The 23,270-nt window shown below is 47.2% G+C and overlaps 1 protein-coding gene across 1 annotated transcript in view; it reads left to right on the forward strand.

Annotated features, from left to right (window-relative positions):
* The window catches only part of LOC147724410 (Y+L amino acid transporter 2-like), a 507,321-nt gene that overhangs the window by 464,686 nt on the left and 19,365 nt on the right, over positions 1 to 23,270 (forward strand). Inside the window, exon 8 of the mRNA XM_086918041.1 lies at positions 10,677 to 10,826. Coding sequence (XP_086774167.1) covers positions 10,677 to 10,826 — 150 coding nt within the window. The remainder of the gene's footprint in view (positions 1 to 10,676; positions 10,827 to 23,270) is intronic.

The raw sequence follows: 23,270 nt of genomic DNA on the forward strand, positions 1-23,270 counted from the left end.
AGTTGTGAATAACATCTTTCATGAGGAAGGGCTACAGAACCACGCTGTAAGTAGAAGAACCTAAAACAGGGTTTTCTCGTGTTTACAGATCACTGAACTTAGCATGATGGAAACCACCAATATCACGCAAAAGGCTCATGAGGCATATTAACCACTAACATGAAGTAAGACCCTTTCTCTACTATCTTTACCCCCTCATTACAGAAATTTAGGGGATCAACATGAACTCAATATGTGTGTTGTTTGTTATATATGTATGTCTTTGTCCTATTTTTGTCACCTTTATTTACCGGGTGCACGATCTTTGGAGGCAATCGGCAACCCCCTACATATACAATTTTTTGTCCACAAGGTCGTTGTTACCTGCATGACGGCTATGTACCACTGTGCAAAAAGTATTTACTTTGTTTTTCCCCCTCCAGGTCTTGACTACAAGCCAAATGAGCGCAGAGAGACTACAAAATTGAACTACAGACTAGGTACATAAACACCTATAGTTCACGCCCATTTTGTATAATACACTTTAACAATTACATTCATGTGAGTAAGGTGGGGATCTTTGTGCAAATCCCGTCCTGAAGAAGGAGTTTCTACACTCCGAAACATGTCCATGTTGACGCTCAAATGAGGTTGATGTACATAATTACACACTAGCAACCTCTCACTGCACCCCTTTTAACGATACCAGCCGGTGGCTTAATTAAAGTCTAAATTTTTACCCCACGAGCCAGGTATTTTTTAACTTTCACTTTTCACCACTCCACCACTCACATTCATTACCCCAAACACATTCACACATAGTCCACAGACAGTGCTGCCACATAGTCGTCGGTCGCAGCACGCCGCATCCCGTAGAGGGGTGCGAAGACCCAATTGATGAAGCATGACACCAAGGGGCCTGTTGGTGTGTGAGGGGTATTCAAACAACACTTTGTGCTCCCCACCACAGTAGGGATCACCTCCACTGTTATGGTGGATTCTATTTTGTTTATGAATCATACCTGGGGAGACTGAATCCACTTTTTCTCTCCCTCCCTCCTTTGTTATGAATATATCCTAGACAGCGTACAGCTGTGTGAGTTTTTTGGACATACATAGACACACACCAAACACACGTTTCATCCATACATCGCTCCTTCACATTTGACGAACATCACAATGGAAGACGAGCATGGTCTCACCTTTGGGGAGGAAGACATCGACAGAATACTAACAGCCGTGAATCCTTTTGAAAGATTGAGCAGTAATGACCCGGGCCCCACAGTGGCGGATTGGGATGAATTTACCAACCTGGGAAAAACCCAGATCAGGGCAGCACTACACGGACTCCTGATGACGGAGTACTTGAGAAACAAGATAGCCCCACAGGGTCTCATTGTGAAGAATGAACCCTTTATTTTCCAGGACGATCTTATTTTCAAAAAAGCATGGTCCTTAATCTCCTGGCACAGCACAAGGGATTGTCTTGTGTTGATCGTACAAACTGCCACAAGAATAGCGCAAGTAGACATTCAAAAGATAGAGGTTCAGCTAAAAACATTAATCTCACCAACGGCCCTAAAAAAGAGGCTTGAGGAACTGAATCAACAGATGTCTGACTTTGAAATAGCACTGAAACAGAGTACGTTTAACAAACTTAAGAAGGACAAGGATCGTTTCACAGCAGAGAGGGCCTATCCATACACCAAAGCAGACTATGTAGCAATGAACAACGCGAGCGACACTGACAGTGTAGGCTCGGATGACAGCTCTTCTAGTTCCAATTCTGGCAACTACCAGCAGAAGAGATACCAAAGGGGAGGATACAGACAGCAAAGACCCCAATACCCATGTCAAAGGGGATGGAGAGGTTCTCTTCCTGGGGATCCTCATCAATAGTCATAAGCATTAGAATATTCCCACCCATGCGCGGGAATATTCTAATGCTTATGACTTTGATGAGGATACCCCTGGAAGAGAACTAGGATTACACGTAAGTAACTAATCCTTACCAAGGTCCGCCTCAATACAACCCGTACCAAGGCCAACATCAGTACCCCCAATACCAATACGGTCCACCACCAATGGGGCCGATGTACCCACAATGGGCACCCGCTCCTTCGGGAGGAGCCAATAACCAACAATCTTTTTTAGAATGGGGCCCAGGACCCCGCAGAGGCAGGAACAAGAAAGGGAACAATGTGACCTGGCAACCAGAAGACGAAACAGACCTGAGGGTATACACCAGGAGCATGACAGGGGCCCTGGCGAACCAGGCCTCCACAAGCAAGAAGGGAACTTAGTGATTAACATAACGCCATGGCCATTCACAGAGCTACAGAACCAAGTACTAAACAAAGGACTTGGGTATGTACCCACGAACAAATTGGACTCCTTCCGATTACACACTGAGGTACAGGACTTCATTAGAAGCATAAAACTAAGAGCATACTTTAGCAACCGTGAAACTATCACTGACAGTTCAGACACAGGTTTGAAACCCAAGTCAACATTCACACCTCCTGACAATGCGCTCCCGGTTGAAGTTTTGGCTTTCGAAAAAGCTCTGATGGTGGAACTCATTAAGCTGGACACCACCAATCACAATAACTTCCATAACATGAGCAAGAAGGAGAGTGAGGCGATAAAGGAACTATCCCAAAATAAAGAACTGACAATCAAGCCAGCAGACTAAGGCGGAGCTGTGATAATTCAAACCACAGTTGCGTATGACCAGGAATGCAGGATACTTCTGTCTGACAGGAGAAATTACCAAATCTTATCCAGTGACCCCACAGAACCTCTACGCATTACGATAGGGGTGATGGTGGAGGAGGCCTTAGCACACGACTGGCTCACCAAAAAAGAAGTGGAATTTCTAATACAAAAGAACCCCCGCACACCGTACTTCTACAGCATACCGAAGGTTCACAAGAGTCTAACCAGCCCACCAGGTAGACCAATAGTATCTGGGATCATGTCAATCCTGGAACCTTTGTCAAAATTTGCCGACGCTTTCCTGAGACTGACCCGGACTCCCAGATGTTGGTAAGTTTAGATGTGGAGAGTCTCTACACCAGCCTACCCCAAGACGAGACTCTCCTCATCATAGAGGAAGTACTACATTCCAACGCCTGGAAATACCAGACTCCGAGAGGGGTAGTGATGGAATGCATCTCCACCGCCTTAACCAAAAACTTTTTTGAGTACGAGGGCACCTTGTTCCTGCAATGCCACGGGACCAGCTTGGGTAGCACTTTCGCGCCGAGCCTGGCGGGACTGTATGTGCACCATCTGGAGTCCACCAAGATTCTCCATCCGGACAACCCCTTCAGAAATAAAATCCAAACCTGGAAACGATATATTGATGACGTTTTGGTCATCTGGAAAGGGGATAGCCAGTCAGTCACAGACTTTCTGACATGGCTAAATAATCAAAATGCGTACCTGAAGTTCACCCACTCCATGTCCAGTGAATCCATGGTCTTCCTGGACCTCAACATCTACCATGACTCAGGGTTCCTCAAAACAGAGACACACTTTAAGCCAACAGCAAGGAACTGTCTGCTACGTTTCGACAGTTTCCACCCCCGTCATCTCAGAGAAAACCTGCCATGTGGGCAATTTCTCCGCCTAAGCCGCAACTGCAGCGACATAGGCAGATACAAAATACGAGCCCAGGATCTCAAAGAGAAATTGAGACAGAGACAATATCCGGAGAGGGTAATAAATCAAGCAATGAAGAGGGCACGAAATAACAACCGAGATGCCCTCCTTGAAGACAAAACCCCAAAAGATAACAGTCGGGCGAGACCAGTGTGTGTTACCACATACAGCTCACATTCAAACCAAGTATCAAAGATGGTTAACAAGCATTGGAGAATACTGACTAGCGGAGCCCTAGATATAGAAAAACCACTCTTTTCCCATAGACTAGGCAAGAATCTTAAGGATATCCTGGTGCACACTAGACCACAGACTGTGCATAATCATCAGCCTAGGCTACAAGGGATACAAGGACACCCTCCCTGTGGCAACTGTAGCAGCTGCCACCTCACGAAAAAGAGCCGAAACCTCACTTTCAGGAATGGAAGTCAGTGGGAACAACGCAATTTCACGAATTGCAACAGCAGGAACGTAGTATACTTGATCACATGTCCTTGCGGTTTGGAATATGTGGGCATGACCACGAGGGCGGCAAAAATAAGGATGAACGAACACAAGAGCGACGTGAGATGTAAAAAAGCCACAACAAAGATGGCAGCTCACTACCTGGAAAAGCAGCATTGTGTGAATGACCTACACTGGTCCATCATCGAGCAGTTACCGTCCGAAACAGGCCTTTTTGAAAAAGAGCAAAGGTGGGTTTTCCGTCTGGGCACGGACACAATAGGCCTCAACGATGCCATACCTTGGGGCCAATTGCGATAAGATAAAACTGACACCAAGCCCTAAACAACCCCATGGTCGGTAATGGTTTTGCACTACCCACTGACCATCATTTGAGTGGCTATCATCCATGATTCTGTTAACCTAACCGCATCCTTATGGGACCATCAAAGACACATTACAACCCACACATTGACCGTCTATATGATGTCCTTTAAGGTGTCCCATAGATGTCAAACACCTTCTGTATCATGATAGAGACTGTATCTATGCTCTCAGAACATTTCAACTTGAAGGTCACACTCTCGATTTTGGTACTTAGGCTGTGATTAAGTAATGAACCATGCCAGCCACAGCGTGAGTGCTATTTCATTTGTCTATGCACAATTTCCTTGTTTTGCACTGTGTATGTTCACGTGATTACCATTGGTTTAATTTGAATCATAATACACTGTCACCAACCAACGCTGAGCCCACCGAGGACAATCAGGAGGATGCATCTCCAATAAAACTAACACGGGTTTGTCTCCCTGTTTGTCACTACCGGCATTGTGTGAGTATCTAGACTCAGCACATGCGCGACAGACGACCGTCATTACTACCACAAGTGAGCATGCGCGGGACCGGCACTGCGGTCACTCGCGCACTGCCGACAATGGGCAATACGATCGGCCCATGTTTGGGTTTACATCCGCCTTCAATTTGCTGACTAATTGCCAATTAAGAAGGGACGCAGGTGTATAAAAGGGAGTGCCCTTTCCCGACAACGGCATAACCAGCGGAGCCGTGTTGAGGGGAGGAGGGCACATTGCATCCTGCAGAAACCGTGAGTTGTGAATAACATCTTACATGAGGAAGGACTACAGGACCACGCTGTAAGTAGAAGAACCTAAAACAGAGTTTTCTCGTGTTTACAGATCACTGAACTTAGCATGATGGAAACCCCCAATATCACGCAAAAGGCTCATGAGGCATATTAACCATTAACATGAAGTAAGACCCTTTCCCTACTATCTTTACCCCCTCATTACAGGAACTTAGGGGATCAACATGAACTCAATATGTGTGTTGTGTGTTATATCTGTATGTCTTTGTCCTATTTTTGTCACCTTTATTTACCGGGTGCACGATCTTTGGAGGCAATCGGCAACCCCCTACATATACATTTTTTTGTCCACAAGGTCATTGTTACCTGCATGACAGCTATGTACCACTGTGCAAAAAGTATTTACTTTGTTTTTCACCCTCCAGGTCTTGACTACACGCCAAATGAGCGCAGAGAGACTACAAAATTGAACTACAGACTAGGTACATAAACACCTATAGTTCACGCCCATTTTGTATAATACACTTTAACATTTACATTCATGTGAGTAAGGTGGGGATCTTTGTGCAAATCCTGTCCTGAAGAAGGAGTTTCTATACTCTGAAATATGTCCATGTTGACGCACAAATGAGGTTGATGTACATAATTATACACTAGCAACCTCTCACTGCACCCCTTTTAACGATACCAGCCGCGGGCTTAATTAACGTCTAATTTTTCACCCCACGAGCCAGGTATTTTTTAACTTTTACCTTTCACCACTCCACCACTCACATTCATTACCCCACACACATTCACACATAGTCCACAGACAGTGCTCCCACGTAGTCGTCGGTCGCAGCACGCCGCATCCCGTAGAGGGGTGCGAAGACCCCGATGATGAAGCATGACACCAAGGGGCCTGTTGGTGTGTGAGGGGTATTCAAACAACTCTTTGTGCTCCCCACCACAGTAGGGATCACCTCCACTGTTATAGTGGATTCTATTTTTTTTATGAGTAATATTTTCTGGGCCAGTCAAACCCACCCCTGAGTAGGTCCTGTTCTGTTTGCCTCACTTAAATCAGGTCCGAAATGCCATGTGTCAGGGCATTTTCAAGATAAGAAAGTCTTTGGTCACACTAAACTTAGGATCTGAGGGGTTGGAGTGTGTATGGGGAGTGTACCGTAATAATACTAATGTCCTCCCACATCTAACACTTAAATTCACTTTGAAGCAGGCATTGTACCCACAACAAACTCAGAGAGCGTTCTGGTAGGAAAAAAAGCAGGGTCCTTCTGCACCGGACAGGAGATCCACAAGAATTATATTACCACCCTGTTCTCTCTCTTTTACGTGTGCCCCAAGTAATATTCATGGCTCAACAGGCCTGTAATAAAGGATTGGACAGTGTTGGTTCACAGGATGCCAATAGCCCTGCTCTGAATATTCTGTTTAATGTCAGAAAAGTCATCACGGACCATTAAGTTTAGCCTATTGTTTGCTCCTGGGAAACATTTCACCTCTCTCACACCGATTGAAGGCTGAACAAGGGCTGAGATAGTAGAGCCATATGCTTACTAGTTTTCTGACAGTTCATGGGGGTAAGTAGTAACTAAATGTTATGTTTCTTTAATATTTAATTAAAATCTGATTACACCATTGAATTGGATTTATATAACCATTAAATAGTTGTTTAATTATTTTTCTGGTTGGTCCCATTCCTGTGATACAGTTTTTCTATTTTAATCGATACTCTGGTTTTCTACATAGGACATCTAGGCCTGCCACAGTGAAAGTAGTTTTTTGTTTTTTTGGGTCTTGTCACTGTAGGGACATGGTAACATTAACTTTCTACATTTCAGCTTTAAATACCATGCATCCTACTTTGCATAACCTGCATAGGTGTGACTTAATAATAATCAAAAGGAAGGTTTTCTCCTGTCAAAAAGGTTTTTTTTGTCAGGTTGCTCTACGCCGTCTATGCTACAGCAGTCAGGCCACAAAGGGTAAACGAGAAGCCATGTTTACCCTGCCACTTACTGGATGGCACAATAGGTGCTTCTATCAAATCGGTTTATTATTTGGGATGGGCAACTGCCCATCTCAAGGAATAATCACAACTCTTGTCAGGGTGAACTCTCAGTGTCATCAAATTGAGCTTAACCCCCTGGTAGCTATGGAGCAGACTAGACAAGCTTAACGTACGCCAATGTATGAAGTATTTATGTAGTACCAAAACAGTAATTGTGTCAAAACATATAGCAATGAAAATCCCAAACTGTATTGGAAAAATAAATTACAATCTATTGAATAAAATATCCCTAAAAATGAAAAGCAAATCCAATAGGGGAATCAGATGTATAAAATGTTTAAAGATTTATGTAGAAATATCACAAAAAGTGCAAAGCGCTTCTGGTAGTTAATAGTTATGGTGGACCAGGACCTAAGAGTGATTTGAGGCTGATTTTGAATGAGCCTTGGTTCAATAGACCATCCAGGTTTTCCCAGGTCAGAGTTTTTGCCTTGGGACTTCATCTTTTTTCCGTAAGTCAAATTTCTTCAGTGAGGCAAGGCAGCAGACTGCATCCAAGGAAATCTTTCTGTAATACAGAAGTACAGTTGCATCTATTGGTTTAGGCAGGAAAAAGTTCTGAACAGCAGAAATTCAAATTTCCCTGTCAGGAAAGGCCACTCACCAGCTGAATGCTTTTGGCGACATCGCCTTGTCAAGATTTTTACTTTTGGACTTAGTCTCTTTTTGGAGCTCAGAATCCTTTAGAGGGGAAAGGCTGTTGCTGTATCCTGTTCTGAGTTCTACGAGGTCAGATACTTTCTTGCCGAAGACCCACTAAACCAGATATCCAGCTGCAGGGAAGTTCTGAACAGGAGGAGGCTAGGCCCAGATTTTATAAGATTTTGTACCGGTGTAGCGTCACTTTTTTTCGCACAGTCCTGATGCAAATCCCGATTTCCATGACTTCACATGGCTTTGTAAAAAAAAAATGGGACACAGTGCATAGTACTGCCTTTATTTGCTTTGCATTACCTTGAATATGCTAGATGTTACATGGAAGGTGCAAGAATTTGCACCAAAATAGTGCACCTACCTGAGGCGTGCGCAATAAGGAGAAATACCTTTATTTCCCTTCATTGTGTCCTCTTTGCATGTATACTAAATTCTTCAGCACACAGGCAAAGTGGAAATCACTTCAAAAGATGTTTTTTGCCTCGAAAGATATTCCTTCCTGCACAGAAACTATCCTAACCACATCTCAGACACCCTTGCGACATTACACAAAGATGCCTGCATTGGCGCAAGGCAGCCAAGAGTGCACCAGGAGAAAGATGTTCAGTGCTATATGTTTGATAATATGGCGCAGTTCTGCTCTATTCCTTTTGTGCAACAAAGCAGAGCAACTTAACTTGTTGAGGTAAGTGAAAAGTTAGTATAAATTCCCCCTGATTTGTTAGCCAAGCATAGTGACACCTTGTCAGACAGGCTGGGGTGGGTTGTCCTGGTCCTCTAGAGGTCTGAAAGTCCAAAAGGTTAAGTTAGACAACCCCAAGGGTTCCAAACAGCAATTCGTAGGCAAGACTCATTTCAGCAGAGCCCACCAGCAGGGGTCAGGTCAGGTCCAGTTAGTGCTTATTGGTTGGGAGCATTAGTAGATTTTTGTAGCCCAATAGATACACCAAAGATCAGTCAACTTACCCTTGGAGTCCACGTTTTTATCCAGATTACAAAAGGGAGCAGGTCCAGTCCTTCAAGGCTCCTCTCAGGTCCTAGACAGCAGGTCTAGTCCTCTTCTGTTCTTCCTCTGCTCCAAAATGCTTTTCTCAGTAGGGTGCCTTGGAATGCCACATTTACACCTGGCACTGACTAGTGAGTGTGGATGACTTCAGGCCACTCCCTAACCAATGGGATAAAAGTTCCCAGGGGTTACCCTACTTATATTTTCAGCAGTGCCTGTTTGTAATATTGCAAGCAATCCCGCAGTGTCCTTCTTTGACAAAATTCAATATAACCAGACCCCTCTCCCCTTGTGTAATGCATGTGTCCCTAAACAGAGGGGTAGGCAGGGTAAAGAGTAGTTCCCTCCTCTGCTGTCACTTCAAACCAGTTCTGGGGGAAGATCCCCTTCAACTGGGCTTGGTGGCTGCTTGACTATAAGAACAAAACCTGGGGGCTTTCCAGTAGTCATCTAACATTCGGTTATGATGGGGAGGCCCAGTTGATGTAACCTGAGTTCCTGGGTACAGCCCAACTGCTCTTCCTACAGGAGAAGAAAAACTCCTCCCCATGCCCAAACCATTGTCTCTGCACTAGAAGCAGTTTTGAAACTTGATCAGGGCTAATCTCCCACTGGAATACTGCTAGAGAGCAAATGCAGATTAGCTTCCAGGGGCTTCAGGCAGGAAAAATATAACATTGCAAAGTTACTTTTCCTGAATACTTATTTAAAAATGCAACTTCACCATTAATTGAACTTTTGTGGTTTAATCATATTTCTAGCTTGTCTCAATCCATAGATAGCAGAATCCATATTTTATATCACTTTCCATTGTCTCCTATTGGCTAGCCAGAGCCTTGGCTGTTAGCCACTATACGGACAAGTTAACTTTAAATTTGTACATAACCTGCTTTTAAATACCATGCACCCTTCTTTGTGGAATGCAAGACCTACTTGGGGTGGCAATAGTATTTTTTTAAAGTTTAGTTCTGTCAAAAGGATTATTTTGACAGGTTACAGTAGAAGATTTACACTACAGTCTTCAGGCTAGACAAGGGAGACCTGCGATATGCTTGCACTGTCACTGTAGTGGAAAGCACAGTAGGTGCTGTAGTCCATAAGTGGCATTTAACTTCCAGGCTCTTGCTGCACTTTCTACACCATATGCTAGGGACATACAGGCAACTGTATTGTGTCTGTTATGGATAAGCAAATGAATCCATGTTTAAAGGGAGAGCACATGCACTTTACTACTGGTTGGCATGGTGGCACATACAGAGTTCTACAGCCAGTAAAGCAGATGGGGTAAAAGAATTGAGGGTACATCACACAAAAGATGGTCATTTCCTAGAGTACTGCAGTCCACTAGTGTCATTACATTTACTTGCCCAAGGTGCAATTTTTTACACTTCATATTAGGGACTTTTAGGCATGTTAAATGTGCCAAATATAAAGAAGCCAATCCAACCATGTTTAAATTGGGAACACACACACTTTACTCCAGGTTAGCAGGGGTAAAGTGTACAGAATTCTAAAGCCAGCACAGCACATATAGCAAGCATCTGTTCGTACATCACACAGCAGATGGTCACCAATCTTTGGGCCAAATGTGTCTGTTGGAGACTAAATGCTAATCTGATATGCTGATTTTCTGTAATGTTTATGTCCACAAATGAAGTGAATGCTTCTAGCTGAAACCAGGTGTTCCTAATTTTACAGTAATGTGATGAATAAGCTGACTGAAATTGGGCTTTGTATTTCCATTTTAGGCTTTGTTGGTCATGGGCTACCTCCTGGTCGAAGACTTGTTCAGGCTTATCAATTTCTTCAGCTTCAACCACTGGTTCTCTATGGGCTTGTCGATTGCAGGATTACTGGTCCTAAGAGTAACACAGCCGGACAGACCAAGACCCGTTAAGGTAAGTGCAAATAATGCTTGAATGCCAACCCTCAGCAAAGGGCTAAAGAAGACAATTATCTCCCCTTCGGTAGTTCTCTAAGGAACCTCATCCAACAAACTTACTTTCTTTTCCACTGCATTCAGGACAATAGAGTTTGCCAACCAATCTGAGACAGCCCACTGCTGTATGTGACGCAATGTAAGCTTAATAATAGTAGTACTTAAACTACTACTAATATAAATAATTGAAATATACTTTGTTGCACAATAACAACCACTTACTTGCATTTTGAAAACCTGATAACACAGAAGATCATGATCAGAGATTTATGGTAAGTGAAAGCCAGCACTTCTTAGAGGAGAATGAGAGTCAGTGAAATAAATAGATAATGCAAGGCAGACGAACCATAGAATTAAGGGCACAGTGAGCAGCACAATGCTGCAAGAAACAGCAGTGGTCATTATGAAGGTTAGGGAATGGTATAGCCCTATATTCCTCATGTAATGTGGTATATATGTACATCATGTCCTTTGACTAGAGGTTACCCATATTGTATGTAGTACGTGCTGCTATGAAATGGCTTGAACTGATTTTTCCATGTAAAGAAAGAAAGCAAAAGAAAAATACGTTTGCGAGTATCTGTGCGTTAAGAACATTCTCTCTGAGAAATAATGGGATGGATTTAGTAATACTTCAACAAAGACAATGCAGCATCCGATTTGCTGCATAGATTGGCCTCGCTGGCGGTCAAATAAGGCTGCCTTGTGTGAAGTACAGCATCACATGATGTGCAGATGCGAGTTTATGCTCTATGGCATAGGAGTAGTGCTGGGTGGATATCAGTCCGGTACCATTTCCTGTTGACAGATGCAGTGAACCAAGGTTCATTTACTTGTTGCTCAAATCAGGTCATTGTAGTCTTGTGTAGGAATGGTACCATATCAGTCTGAGATGCTGTGGCTCACGCAGAATATAGTGTGTAATATTTAGTTTCACAGTTTAAATGTGCATATTGTCTACCTGTTTTGCCTCCAATCTGCAGGACAGTCTCAAAGGCCCACTGCAGTCATATCAATAGTTCCAGCATTCTACCACGTCATTCCCTGTCCCCATATTGCTGAGCTACTGTAGGATATACTATCCCAAAAAGAGTTATAGTGTGCAGAGTCCAGTGTACCCCCAGAGGTTTACAGAGGCAAAAGTAGATAATAGTAACGTGGTTAGTGAGGGCGAGCAGTTAGGCTTATCAGAAGGCAGTGCTAAGCATTTATTGTACACAGAGTGGCAATAAATGAGGCACACACATGTTAAAAATAATACTTGGTTATTTTTATTTTGAAGAACCACAGAACTTCGTCTCAGGCAAATACGTTTTTCAATACAAATACTTTTCAATGCAAAAAGTAGAAAGTGCAATTTTCAGACTTTGCAATGTTTACCTATGGGAGGAAGAAAACATTCAGCATACTTGTAGGTAACATTGACTTACAGAACCAGTCTTCAAGAGTTAAGGTAGATATTGGGTAAGGTTCAGTTCAGCTCCAACAGTACACCACCAACGGCACAGGAGCGGCTGGGTGCAGGGCCCAAATACGGTGTTGGGTGCCCAATACAACTCAATGAAGACTGGGGCAATCAGACAGATGCTGCTTACAGGTAAGTTATTTTGAACAGGTAAGTAACAACAGCTTTGGGGGCCTGTCTCCAGGGGCTGAAGCAAGCACTGGGCAGGGTCCAAGGAAGCTCCAACAGTACACCACTAGCAGAACAGGAGTGAGTGGGTGCAGGGTGCCAACAATCAATCAATCAATCAATCAGTGACACTTATAAAGCGCGCTACATACCCGTAGGGTCTCAAGGCGCTGAGGGGGGGGGGGTGCCGCTACTGCTCGAACAGCCAGGTCTTCAGCTTCTTCCTGAAGGAGAGGTGGTCTTGGGTCAGGCGCAGGTCGGACGGGAGGGAGTTCCAGGTCTTGGCGGCCAGGTAGGAGAAGGACCTTCCTCCTGTAGTCGCTCTTCGGATGCGGGGGACGGCGGCGAGGGCGTGGTTGGCTGATCGGAGGTGGCGTTTGGGAGCGTAGAAGTTGACTCGGCTGTTGAGGTAGCTCGGGCCTTGGTCGTGTAGGGCTTTGTGTGCGTGGGTGAGGAGGCGGAAGGTGATTCTCTTGTTGACGGGGAGCCAGTGAAGGTCTCTCAGATGTCCGGAGATGTGGCTGGATCGTGGGATGTCGAGGATGAGTCTGGCTGAGGCGTTTTGGATCCGCTGGAGTCTCTTCTGGAGCTTGGCGGTGGTACCGGCGTAGAGGGCGTTACCGTAGTCCAGTCGGCTGGTGACGAGGGCCTGGGTGACGGTCTTCCTGGTCTCTGTGGGGATCCCCCAGAAGATCTTCCGTAGCATGCGTAGGATGTTGAAGCACGCCGAGGAGACGTTGTTGACTTGCCTGGTCATGGAGAGGGAGGAGTCCAGGATGAAGCCCAGGTTTCGTGCATGGTCTGTCGGTTTGGGTGCGGTGCCCAGGGCGGGAGGCCACCAGGAGTCGTCCCAGGCGGAGGGTGAGGAGCCCAGGATGAGGACCTCCGTCTTGTCCGAGTTCAGTTTCAGGCGGCTGGTCGTCATCCACTCGGCTACCTCTTTCATCCCTTCGTGCAGGTTGGCTCTGGCGGCGGCGGGGTCGTTGGTCAGGGAGAGGATCAGCTGGGTGTCGTCGGCGTAGGAGATAATGCTGAGGTTGTGTTTGCGTACGATGGCCGCGAGGGGGCTCATGTAGACGTTGAAGAGGGTGGGGCTCAGGGATGATCCTTGGGGGACGCCGCAGATGACTTCGGAGGCCTCTGACTTGTACGGTGGTAGGCGGACTCTCTGTGTTCTTCCGTCGAGGAAGGAGATGATCCATTCCAGCGCCTTGTCCTGGATTCCGATGTTGCTGAGGCGCGTACTAGGGTGCGGTGGCAGACCGTGTCGAATGCCGCGGAGAGGTCTAGGAGGATGAGGGCCGCTGTTTCTCCATTGTCCATCAGGGCTCGGATGTCATCGGTGGCGGCGATGAGGGCGGTCTCGGTGCTGTGTTTGGCTCGGAAGCCGGACTGTGAGGGGTCGAGGGATCCGTTCGTCTCGAGGAAGGCGGCCATCTGCTTGTTGACGGTCTTCTCGATGACTTTGGCTGGAAACGGGAGAAGCGAGATGGGGCGGTAATTCTTGAGGTCGGTGGGGTCCGCTGTTGGTTTCTTGAGTAGAGCGCTGAGTTCGGCGTGTTTCCAGCTCTCAGGGAAGATGGCGGTGTCGAAGGAGGTGTTGATGATGTCTCGCAGGTGGGGTGCGATGACAGCGTCGGCCCTGTTGAAGACGTGGTGAGGGCAGGGGTCGGTCGGTGATCCGGAGTGGATGGAGTTCATCGTGCGGATGGTGTCTTCGGTGCTGATCGGGGTCCAGGCGTGGAGGGTGGTGGTGGGGGGGGGTGGTTGGTCGGTCATGGTGTGCGTTGGTTGGTTGTTGAAGCTGCTGTGTATGTCCGTGATCTTGTTGTGGAAGTATGAGGCGAGGGAGTTGCAGAGGTCTTGCGATGGGGTGATGTCGTTGTTTCCTGCGCTGGGGTTGGAAAGCTCTTTCACGATGTTGAAGAGTTCCTTGCAGTTGTGTGCGTTGTTGTCCAACCGGTCCTTGAATGCTGTTTTCTTGGCGGCGCGGATCAGCTGGTGTAGTTTCCGGGTGGCAAGTTTGTAGGAGGTCCTGTTGTCCGGTGTCGGTTCCCTTTTCCAGACTTTCTCGAGGGCTCGGCAGTTCTTCTTGGAGCTCTTGAGTTCGTCGGTGAACCATGGGGCCTTCTTGCTGCCGGGTCTGCTAGGCGGGGTCCTCAGCGGGGCGAGTTCGTCCGCGCAGTTGCTGATCCACTTCGTGAGGTTGTCGGCGGCCTGGCTGGGGTTCGCTGAGCTGGCAGGAGGGTGCTGGCTCAGGGAGGTGGCGAGCTGGTCTGCTGTGATCTTGTTCCAGCTTCTGCGGGCGGTCTGTTGCTGGTGATGGTGGGTCGTCGTTCTCTTGAAGGTGAAGTGGACGCAGCTGTGGTCCGTCCATTGAAGCTCTGTGGCGTGGCTGAAGTCGATGTCTGTGCTGGATGAGAAGACGGCGTCGAGTGTGTGTCCGGCGAGGTGGGTGGGGGTGGACACCGGTTGCTTGAGTCCCAGGTTGGCGAGGTTGTCGAGCAGGGTGCTGGTGTTGTGGTCGTTGTTGTTCTCCAGATGGAAGTTGAGGTCTCCCAGGAGGATGTAGTCAGCGGAGGGGAGGGCATGCGGGCTGATGAAGTCGGCGATGTCCTCGCTGAATTGTGTGCGTGGTCCAGGGGGTCGGTAGATCAGGGTGCCTCTGAGGGTGGTGTTCGGGTTGGTGTGGATCTGGAAATGCAGGTGTTCGGCGCTGGTCAGGGTGTTGTCGGTGCTGGTCGTGAGACGGATGGTGTTCCTGTGGATGATGGCGATGCCTCCTCCCATCTGGCTGGCGTTTCGGTCCCTCCGGACGATCTTGTAGCCCTCTGGGATAGCGATGGCGATGTTGGGAGCTGAAGAGGCGTTCATCCAGGTCTCCGTGAGGAAGGCAACGTCAGGGGCTGTGGCGTCTAGAAGGTTCCAGAGTTCGATGGCGTGTCTGTGGACGGAGCGGGTGTTGAGCAGGATGCACTTGAGGTGGGTGCTGCTGGTGTTCGACTTGGCGGGTGCTGGTGCGGGGCTGGTCCGGATGCAGGAGAACTTGCAGGTGTGGCAGCTGAAAGGTCCGTGGGTGCGTCTTGGAGTGGCTTGGTGGCATTCTGGGAGTCGGCCGGTGTTGAGAGCGATGAGGGTGGCGGCAGAGTACGTCAGGCGGGTGGGTCGAGGTCTTCGAGGTCCAGGGGTCCTGGCGCTGGTCGCCATCCGGTCGCGGACGGGCGCAGACGGGCTTACCTTTGGCGCGCCTTCGGCGCACAATCGGTGCACCCGCTGCGCGTGACCGCTGCGCGTTCGCACGGTCGCCATTTAAGGCGAAGTGCGCGGGTGGGCGGAGCAGCTGGGAGGCAGGAGCGGGGAGGGTTACAGAAGACAAAAAAGGGGCGGGGACAAGCGGCGGTGGCGGGAAGGGAGGGCGGAGGGCGGCGAGGTAGGCGGACAACAAGGAAGGAGAGCAAACACGGGGAAAATGAAAATACAATAAAACAGGCACAAATAAACGCTAAAACAGGGGAAAAAAGACAGTTAAACCAAGCAAAAACAAAATAACGTCAAAACAAGGGCAAAAACACTCGCAGCGGCGGCAGCCGGCAAACGAGGCAGCAGCGAGACAGAGCGTTGGGCGCCCAATGTTAAGCAATAGAGAAAAGACAAATTGGAAAAGGGCTGCAGGCTCAGGCCAGGAGGCTGGTCGAAGGAAATCAGCAGATGGAGAGGTAAACTGTGGTGCTCAGGGATGTAGGGGCACCTTTGGCCCTCTTCACCAAGGACTAAGATGAACGAGTGCAGGGTTGTCTTTTGGTGTCGGCTAACCGGAGCAGGTCACGGTTGAGGGGGTCTCTGTACAGATGCTGCAGGCGATGTTGAAGAGTCCGGGAGAGGTCAGCTCACAGGGGACTCAGACTCTGGAGTGCTGTGGTGCCTGGCTGGAACTGGTTTGGCCACTTGTGCACGGGCCGCAGGCGTCGGTGCAGAGGTGGAACTTGGGGTCAGGCTTTGCGGTTCTTCAGGCCACAGAGTCTTTGCTTGATGATTGTTGCTTTTGAACAGGTCCACTGTTCTTGGGAGATCTTGATCTTTATTGAAGCCAGGCAGTCCTCCCAGGGTTTTGTAGGAGGCTGGGTTGCAGGATGAGTCGTCTTTTAGCGCAAGATAGTCGTAGGCTGTAGACAGGCCGGTAGGTCTGGGGCCAAGTCAGTAGTTCTGTGTAGTCTTCTTCCTCTGGTGTAGCTCTGTGGTGTCTGACTCGTCTTAGGTCAACAGAAACTGAAGTTCAGGGTCTGGGGATGCCACCTAAATATTAGATTAAGGGGTGTTACACAGGAGTGACAGGTAGTGGCAAATGGGCCCCTTACATCGAGTGTCTACACCCTCTAGTGTGTCCACCTCTTGGGGAGAGAGATATAGCTCTAACCCTGAATGGATATGTCCCACATCTTCAAGATGGTGGGCACTGAAAAGTGTACTTCACATTGCCACCAGCACCTCAGGAGTGGAGTTGGGAAAGGGGGCCCACCTCCAATTCTTTTCAGGTTCTTCTCTGCCAAAAAGGGATGAGTGCTGGAGTGGGGCCTGCTCCTTCTAACAGGAGAGGCTGGGTCACATTACAAAGACGGCAAGGCCTTTGAAGCTCCCCAGTATAGATAGCTTTTCCTGATCAGGGGGAGGTGTGAACACCTCCACCCAGGATAGGCATTGTTCTCAAACTCTGAGCGAGAAGGCACTCACCCATTAGGTCAGAACACTGTCTGGAATTAGCAGGCTGGCTTAGGCCAGGTGGTGACCACACTAAGGGTTGGTAAGTTTCAGGAGACCCCTCTATGGTGTTCTCCTCGTGCAATTTTGTATAAAACTGACACTGGAGTTTCTTATGACGAGATGTTCAGTACCAAACATCCCATACTCCAGTGAAGCCATCATGGAGCTGGAGAACTCAAAATAATGAGTGTCCAGCCCATCTACTTACTATTGTTTCCCTGGTCACTTACAATAGGCCAGGAATCGACATGGATATTGCACTGGCATATCTGCTCATGCAGATGTACCCTCACAGGAGATATAGTGCACCCTGCATTAGGGCTAAGCCTTGCTAGCGTGGTGTCTTACCTATATCCCATGTAGTGTCTTGTTGGCATGGCACACAATGACGTGTGCCATGTTAACTCTTCAGTTTTGTTTGGACCAAGGCACACAGTCTGCAATGGCAGATTGCAGGTCCTTGGTCAGAGCACCCTAGGGTGGCACAATTTGTGCTGCAGCCCCTGGGGTCCTCTTCAGTACCAATGCCCTAGGTACCAGGTACCAGGAAGTTACAAGGGCCGCTGAAGTGTCAATTTTGGCATCGGTTTTGGGAAATATCACTGGTACTGAGGGCCTGATTAGCAGGGACCCAGTACTTTTCAGTCAAAGTTGCACCAAAAGGCAGGCAAAAAGTGTATGAGGTAACCCAGTTTCCTACAGCTACCATATAGATTCCCAGAAATTTGACCACTCTTCAGCCCCCAATAGGATCCCCCACAGTACCTCATGCAATTTCTTTATAGACACCTCATTTCCTATTATATCAGTCTCCGGGTTTCTAATCCTATCTGTGTAACTCTCACTGCTTGGGCATTCAAACTTCCCATATATTTGCTGTAAAGGCTTCCCACACCATGCACACACTGGGAAGCAAATTAATATGGAACTCAAAATAGTCTGAGATTGCCTATCTCACTTCTGTTTTGAAGGTCGCTTCTAGCAGCACTTTTGATAGGAAAGGTATCAGTCTATTTCGTAAATCAACCTTATGTAGCTATTTTTTTAACTACTTGGGGATAATCTGCTAGTGTGGGAGATAGGATGTTCAACCTTTCTACCCAAGTACATGCATCCTGGGAAATGAGCCAGTAAGCAATATGAGAGGACATATATGGACAGTGGATTTTTAGAGGTAGCACCGGTTGGTTGGATTTGTGTGCTTCCAGACATCTATTAGAGCATGATGTCAGATGAGTTTTGCCAATCTCTTCCACTATGTCAAGTGGATCCTAGTAATGAGATTGGATTTAGCAAGCAGAGGGTCAATAACAGCATTAAAATCACTTCCAGAAAAAAAGTGAAAGCACATTTATTTCATTGCATTCTGAGATTATACCCTTGAAAAAATCAGGGACATTGGTATTGGGAATGCCACAGTAACATTAGTACCTTCCCCTTTAACCTGTACTCCAACATACCTAACTGTATCATGTTTGATAGTTTTAAAGTGGTGAAAGGGGATTCTGTTTTAGGATCACCCCTCCCACCCCAAATAGTATGTGCTATGTTATGACCCTGTTTCTAAAATACCAACCATTATCATCTTTGATAGTTTTAATTGAGGACAGGGCACATATCTATGTATTAGGATCAACACCTTTTAATATGTGCTACATGAGGAAATATAACTAGGAGACTGTTGTTGCATTTGCTTAAAGTTGCATTAAAAATGCTTTCTGCAACTTAACATCTCTGCAAGCCTGAAGTTGTGGTCTAACATGATATTGTTTTCCCTCTGGATGATGCATCACACACTTCATATCACACTCACTTAAAAGACTTTTAGCCAGTAGGAATACAAGTGGGCCTCTTGTACTATAGATATAAATCGTTGGTAAAGTAAGTTTGACAAGTCCTGGAAGATCTCTCTTTTCTCATGCTAACCAAAGAATCATGTCTCTATAATTAGCGAGGTGTGGCATAGTAGGCATAGGGGAGGCACAATAGGCTTAGATGATGCACCAGATGCAGGCCTTGACCTAAGCGGGTGGTGCGCCCTTTCAACCATAAACATTTCTTAAAAGTTGCCCATAGTAAAAAACTCAGCCTGTAGAGATTGTTATTGTTATTGTTATTATGGGTTTATATAGCGCCGGGTCACCTACAGGTCTCAGGGCACTTTGACCACAGAACATAACATCCAGGAGAGAGAGAAGGTGGAATGCCTAGGCTGGGCTAAACGATGTTCGGAACAAGCTGGTCTTCAGGGCTTTCCTGAAGCGGAGTAGATTCTCCTCCTTTCGGAGTGTTTCAGACAGGGCATTCCAAAGCTTCGGTAATAAAACCGAAAAAGATCTGCCTCCCATTGTGGCCAGCTTAAAGCGAGGACATACAAGGAGTTTGGCATCAGAGGACCTAAGATTTCTTTCCGGTCTGTATATCTCGATCCGTTCCTTGATGTAGGTCGGGGCCTTCCCGTAAATGGCTTTGTGGGCTATGCAGAGGCTTTTGAAAACAGACCTCTGTCCAATTGGTAACCAGTGTAGGTCTTTTAACAATGGAGAGGCATGGGTTCTCCGCGGGAGATTGAAGATAAGTCTGGCGGCGTCATTTAAGACTACCTGAAGTCTGTTTGTTAATGTTTTTGGCAGGCCTAGGTATAGCGCATTGCCGTAATCGAGTCTTGACACTATAGTGGCCGAGACCACTGTGCGTAACATCGATTGGGAAAGAAGAGGGGCCAGTTTACGCAGCTGTCTTAAAAGACCTGTACAGATGCCAACCACGGTGGAAACCTGGTTGGCCATTGAGAGGCCACTGTCCAGTTTGATACCCAGACTTTTGACCGTGGCTGCCGGCTGTGGGGTTGGGCCCAGCTCCTGGGGCCAGTACAAGTCACTCCAGGAGGTGCACTTGGATGGTATTATCAGCACCTCTGTCTTTTCCGGGTTGATTTTGAGCTGGTTGATGGACATCCAGTGGACCGTGTATCGGAGTATATCTTGCGCATGCAACTGGGCATGTGTTGTATCATCTATGCCCAGCAGCAGCTGCGTGTCGTCAGCATAGTTAAATACTCGACAGCCCATTCCCGCTAGTGTGTTAATCAGGGGCTGTAGATATATATTAAACAGGAGTGGGGATAGTGCTGAGCCCTGGGGGACACCACAGGTCAGACTTCCCACTCCTGATACACTGTCTCCCATCTGGATTCTCTGCGTTCTCCCAGATAAAAATGATTCCAGCCACCGAAGGGCTAGACCCTGGATCCCAAACCCAGCCAGCCTGTTCAGCAGGATGGGATGGCTGACAGTATCGAACGCCGCCGATAGGTCTAACAAAATCAGGGCGCTCGGTCTTTTACTGTCAGCCATCCTTCTGAGCTCATCCAGCACCGAGAGCATGACCAGCTCGGTGCTGTGGTGTGCACGAAAGCCTGCCTGCCTCTCATGGAGTAGATGGTTAGACTCCAGATAGCTTGACAAAGATTTGAGTACATGCTGTTCGAGTACTTTAGACAGGAAGGGCAGCTGAGATATAGGTCGATAGTTTTTTAAAACATTGGGATCTCCCCCCACTTTTTTTAGCAGCGGTCTTACACGAGCTTCCTTGAAGCCAGTTGGGAGCCTGCCAGTACTCAGGGATTTATTAAGTATGGCTAGAATATGGTTCTCTAGGATTGGTCCTGCCAAGCAAAAAATGCTTGGGGGGCATGGATCTGCTGGGGAGCCAGATTTCGTCTTTCTCATCAATGACTCAAGGGTTAGTGGATCCATGGGGGGAAATGATAATAAGCCGCTAACCGTTGGCATTAAATCGGTGTGCTGCTCAATTAAACTGCACCCCGTGCTTTTTATTTCACGCCTGATAATGTCAACTTTATCCAGAAAATATTTCTGGAAAGTGTCACAGTCTATGCTGCTTTCTGCATCTTGGGCTCTTTTTGTTAGTTCTTTCAGAATGTTGAATGTTTCCTTTTGAACATTATTCGCCTTATTTATACGAGCCTCGTAGAAAACAGCTTTAGTTGTCTGGATAGATTTTTTGTAACTACGGAACGCCGTTTTGTATTGTTCGCAGGTGGCTGTATTCTTATTCCTCCTCCAGTTTCTCTCTATATTACGCAGGGCCTTCCTTTGGTCCCTCAGAGCAGGTGTAAACCAAGGGGCTCCCTTTTTCCCACTATTCTTTGTCTGGAGTTTCTCAGGGGCTATCTGATCAATGGCCTTTACCAGATAGTCCATCATGTTTTTACAATCCTGGTCTACATCTTGATTGAGCATTATTGGCTGGGCAATTCCTCTAAGTGATGTAGTCAGCGTATCTTGATCTACATTTTTCCACTGACGAGTCAGTCTAGTTTTAGGTACTGAACGTGAGGGTATAGTGTCCAAAGAGATGTCACAGTAGATCAGATGGTGGTCTGACCATATACAGGGAGAGATTCCAACTAGTACCACCCTGGGGTATGTAGTCCATATCAAATCCAGGGTGTGGCCTTTAGTATGGGTAGGGGCATTCACAAGCTGCCTGAATCCTAGAGAGGACATGGTTGTCTCTAGGGTATTAGCTGCCGGTTGTTTCCTATCTTTGTCCCAGTGAAAATTAAAGTCTCCTGTAACTATGACGTTTCTATATCTAGAACACATATCAGATACGTAGGTCATAAAGGAGTCATTAAAACCTGGGGTTGCGTTGGGGGGGCGATAAACTGTGAGAACTATAACACACATATGATCGAACATAATTTTTATCGCCAGCAGGTCGGCTAGATCCGCTTACTCCGCCAATATTTTAGTCACTGCTAGGTGTTTTTTAAACATTATTGCCACCCCTCCCCCTCGGGTGTTCCCTGTGCGATTATGCCAGTGGATGTCATAATTTTCAGGGACAGCGGCTATAATGTCAGGTAGGGAGTTATCCCCCAACCAGGTCTCAGATAGGGTCAGGATGTCAATATTTTCGCCCTGTAATAGAGTGCAAATCTCGAGGTTGTGACAGCATAACGACCTAGTATTAAGGCTGACAAGCTTTAAAATATGCGAGGGGGCTTGGGACATACCTATCAGATGTGCCTGAATAGATAGTTCCTCGATGCAAATAAGTGTAGGCAGGTCTAAAGATGTCATGGCCCCATTTAGATGGCGAATTTCCTCGCCAGAGTAAGTAAGCCGTTTGGTGAGGGGCCCTGCCCCTGCGCCCTTCCGTGCACGGACGGGCGCAGACGGGCAGGACTCTGGCACGACTCCGGCGCAGGTCCGGCACGTCCGCTGATCGCGTCCGCTGCGCGGAGACATAGCCGACCATTTTTATGCAGGCAACAACAGCCCAACCAAAGATGGCCGCCACGTAATCCGGGACCCGGGGCTTCACCAGCCCTGCCGAGCACCTTGGGATTGTGGAAAGAGGAGAATACAGTCCTCTGGCTATGGTGCTAATTCCCCAGGTAATTTACAGTCTTTCACAAAAATCGATCTTTCGGGAAAGCGCGTGGTTGAAAGTGCAATAGTGCAAGCAGCGAGGGGAAATTTTAAAAAGGGTCGGACTCAAAGGAAATACAATTTTTAAAAGCACAGGTAAAATAAGCGTCCCGCCCGACTCAATCTCGGGGGTGTAATGCAAAGTTGATCTCTCGACTAGTGGTTCCCGCCTCCCCTTTTATGCAGGCAACAACAGCCCAACCAAAGATGGCCGCCACGTAATCCGGGACCCGGGGCTTCACCAGCCCTGCCGAGCACCTTGGGATTGTGGAAAGAGGAGAATACAGTCCTCTGGCTATGGTGCTAATTCCCCAGGTAATTTACAGTCTTTCACAAAAATCGATCTTTCGGGAAAGCGCGTGGTTGAAAGTGCAATAGTGCAAGCAGCGAGGGGAAATTTTAAAAAGGGTCGGACTCAAAGGAAATACAATTTTTAAAAGCACAGGTAAAATAAGCGTCCCGCCCGACTCAATCTCGGGGGTGTAATGCAAAGTTGATCTCTCGACTAGTGGTTCCCGCCTCCCCTTTTATGCAGGCAACAACAGCCCAA

The sequence above is a fragment of the Lissotriton vulgaris genome, chromosome 4_1 (genome assembly GCF_964263255.1).
Source record: "Lissotriton vulgaris chromosome 4_1, aLisVul1.2, whole genome shotgun sequence".
Taxonomy (NCBI): Eukaryota; Metazoa; Chordata; class Amphibia; order Caudata; family Salamandridae; genus Lissotriton; species Lissotriton vulgaris.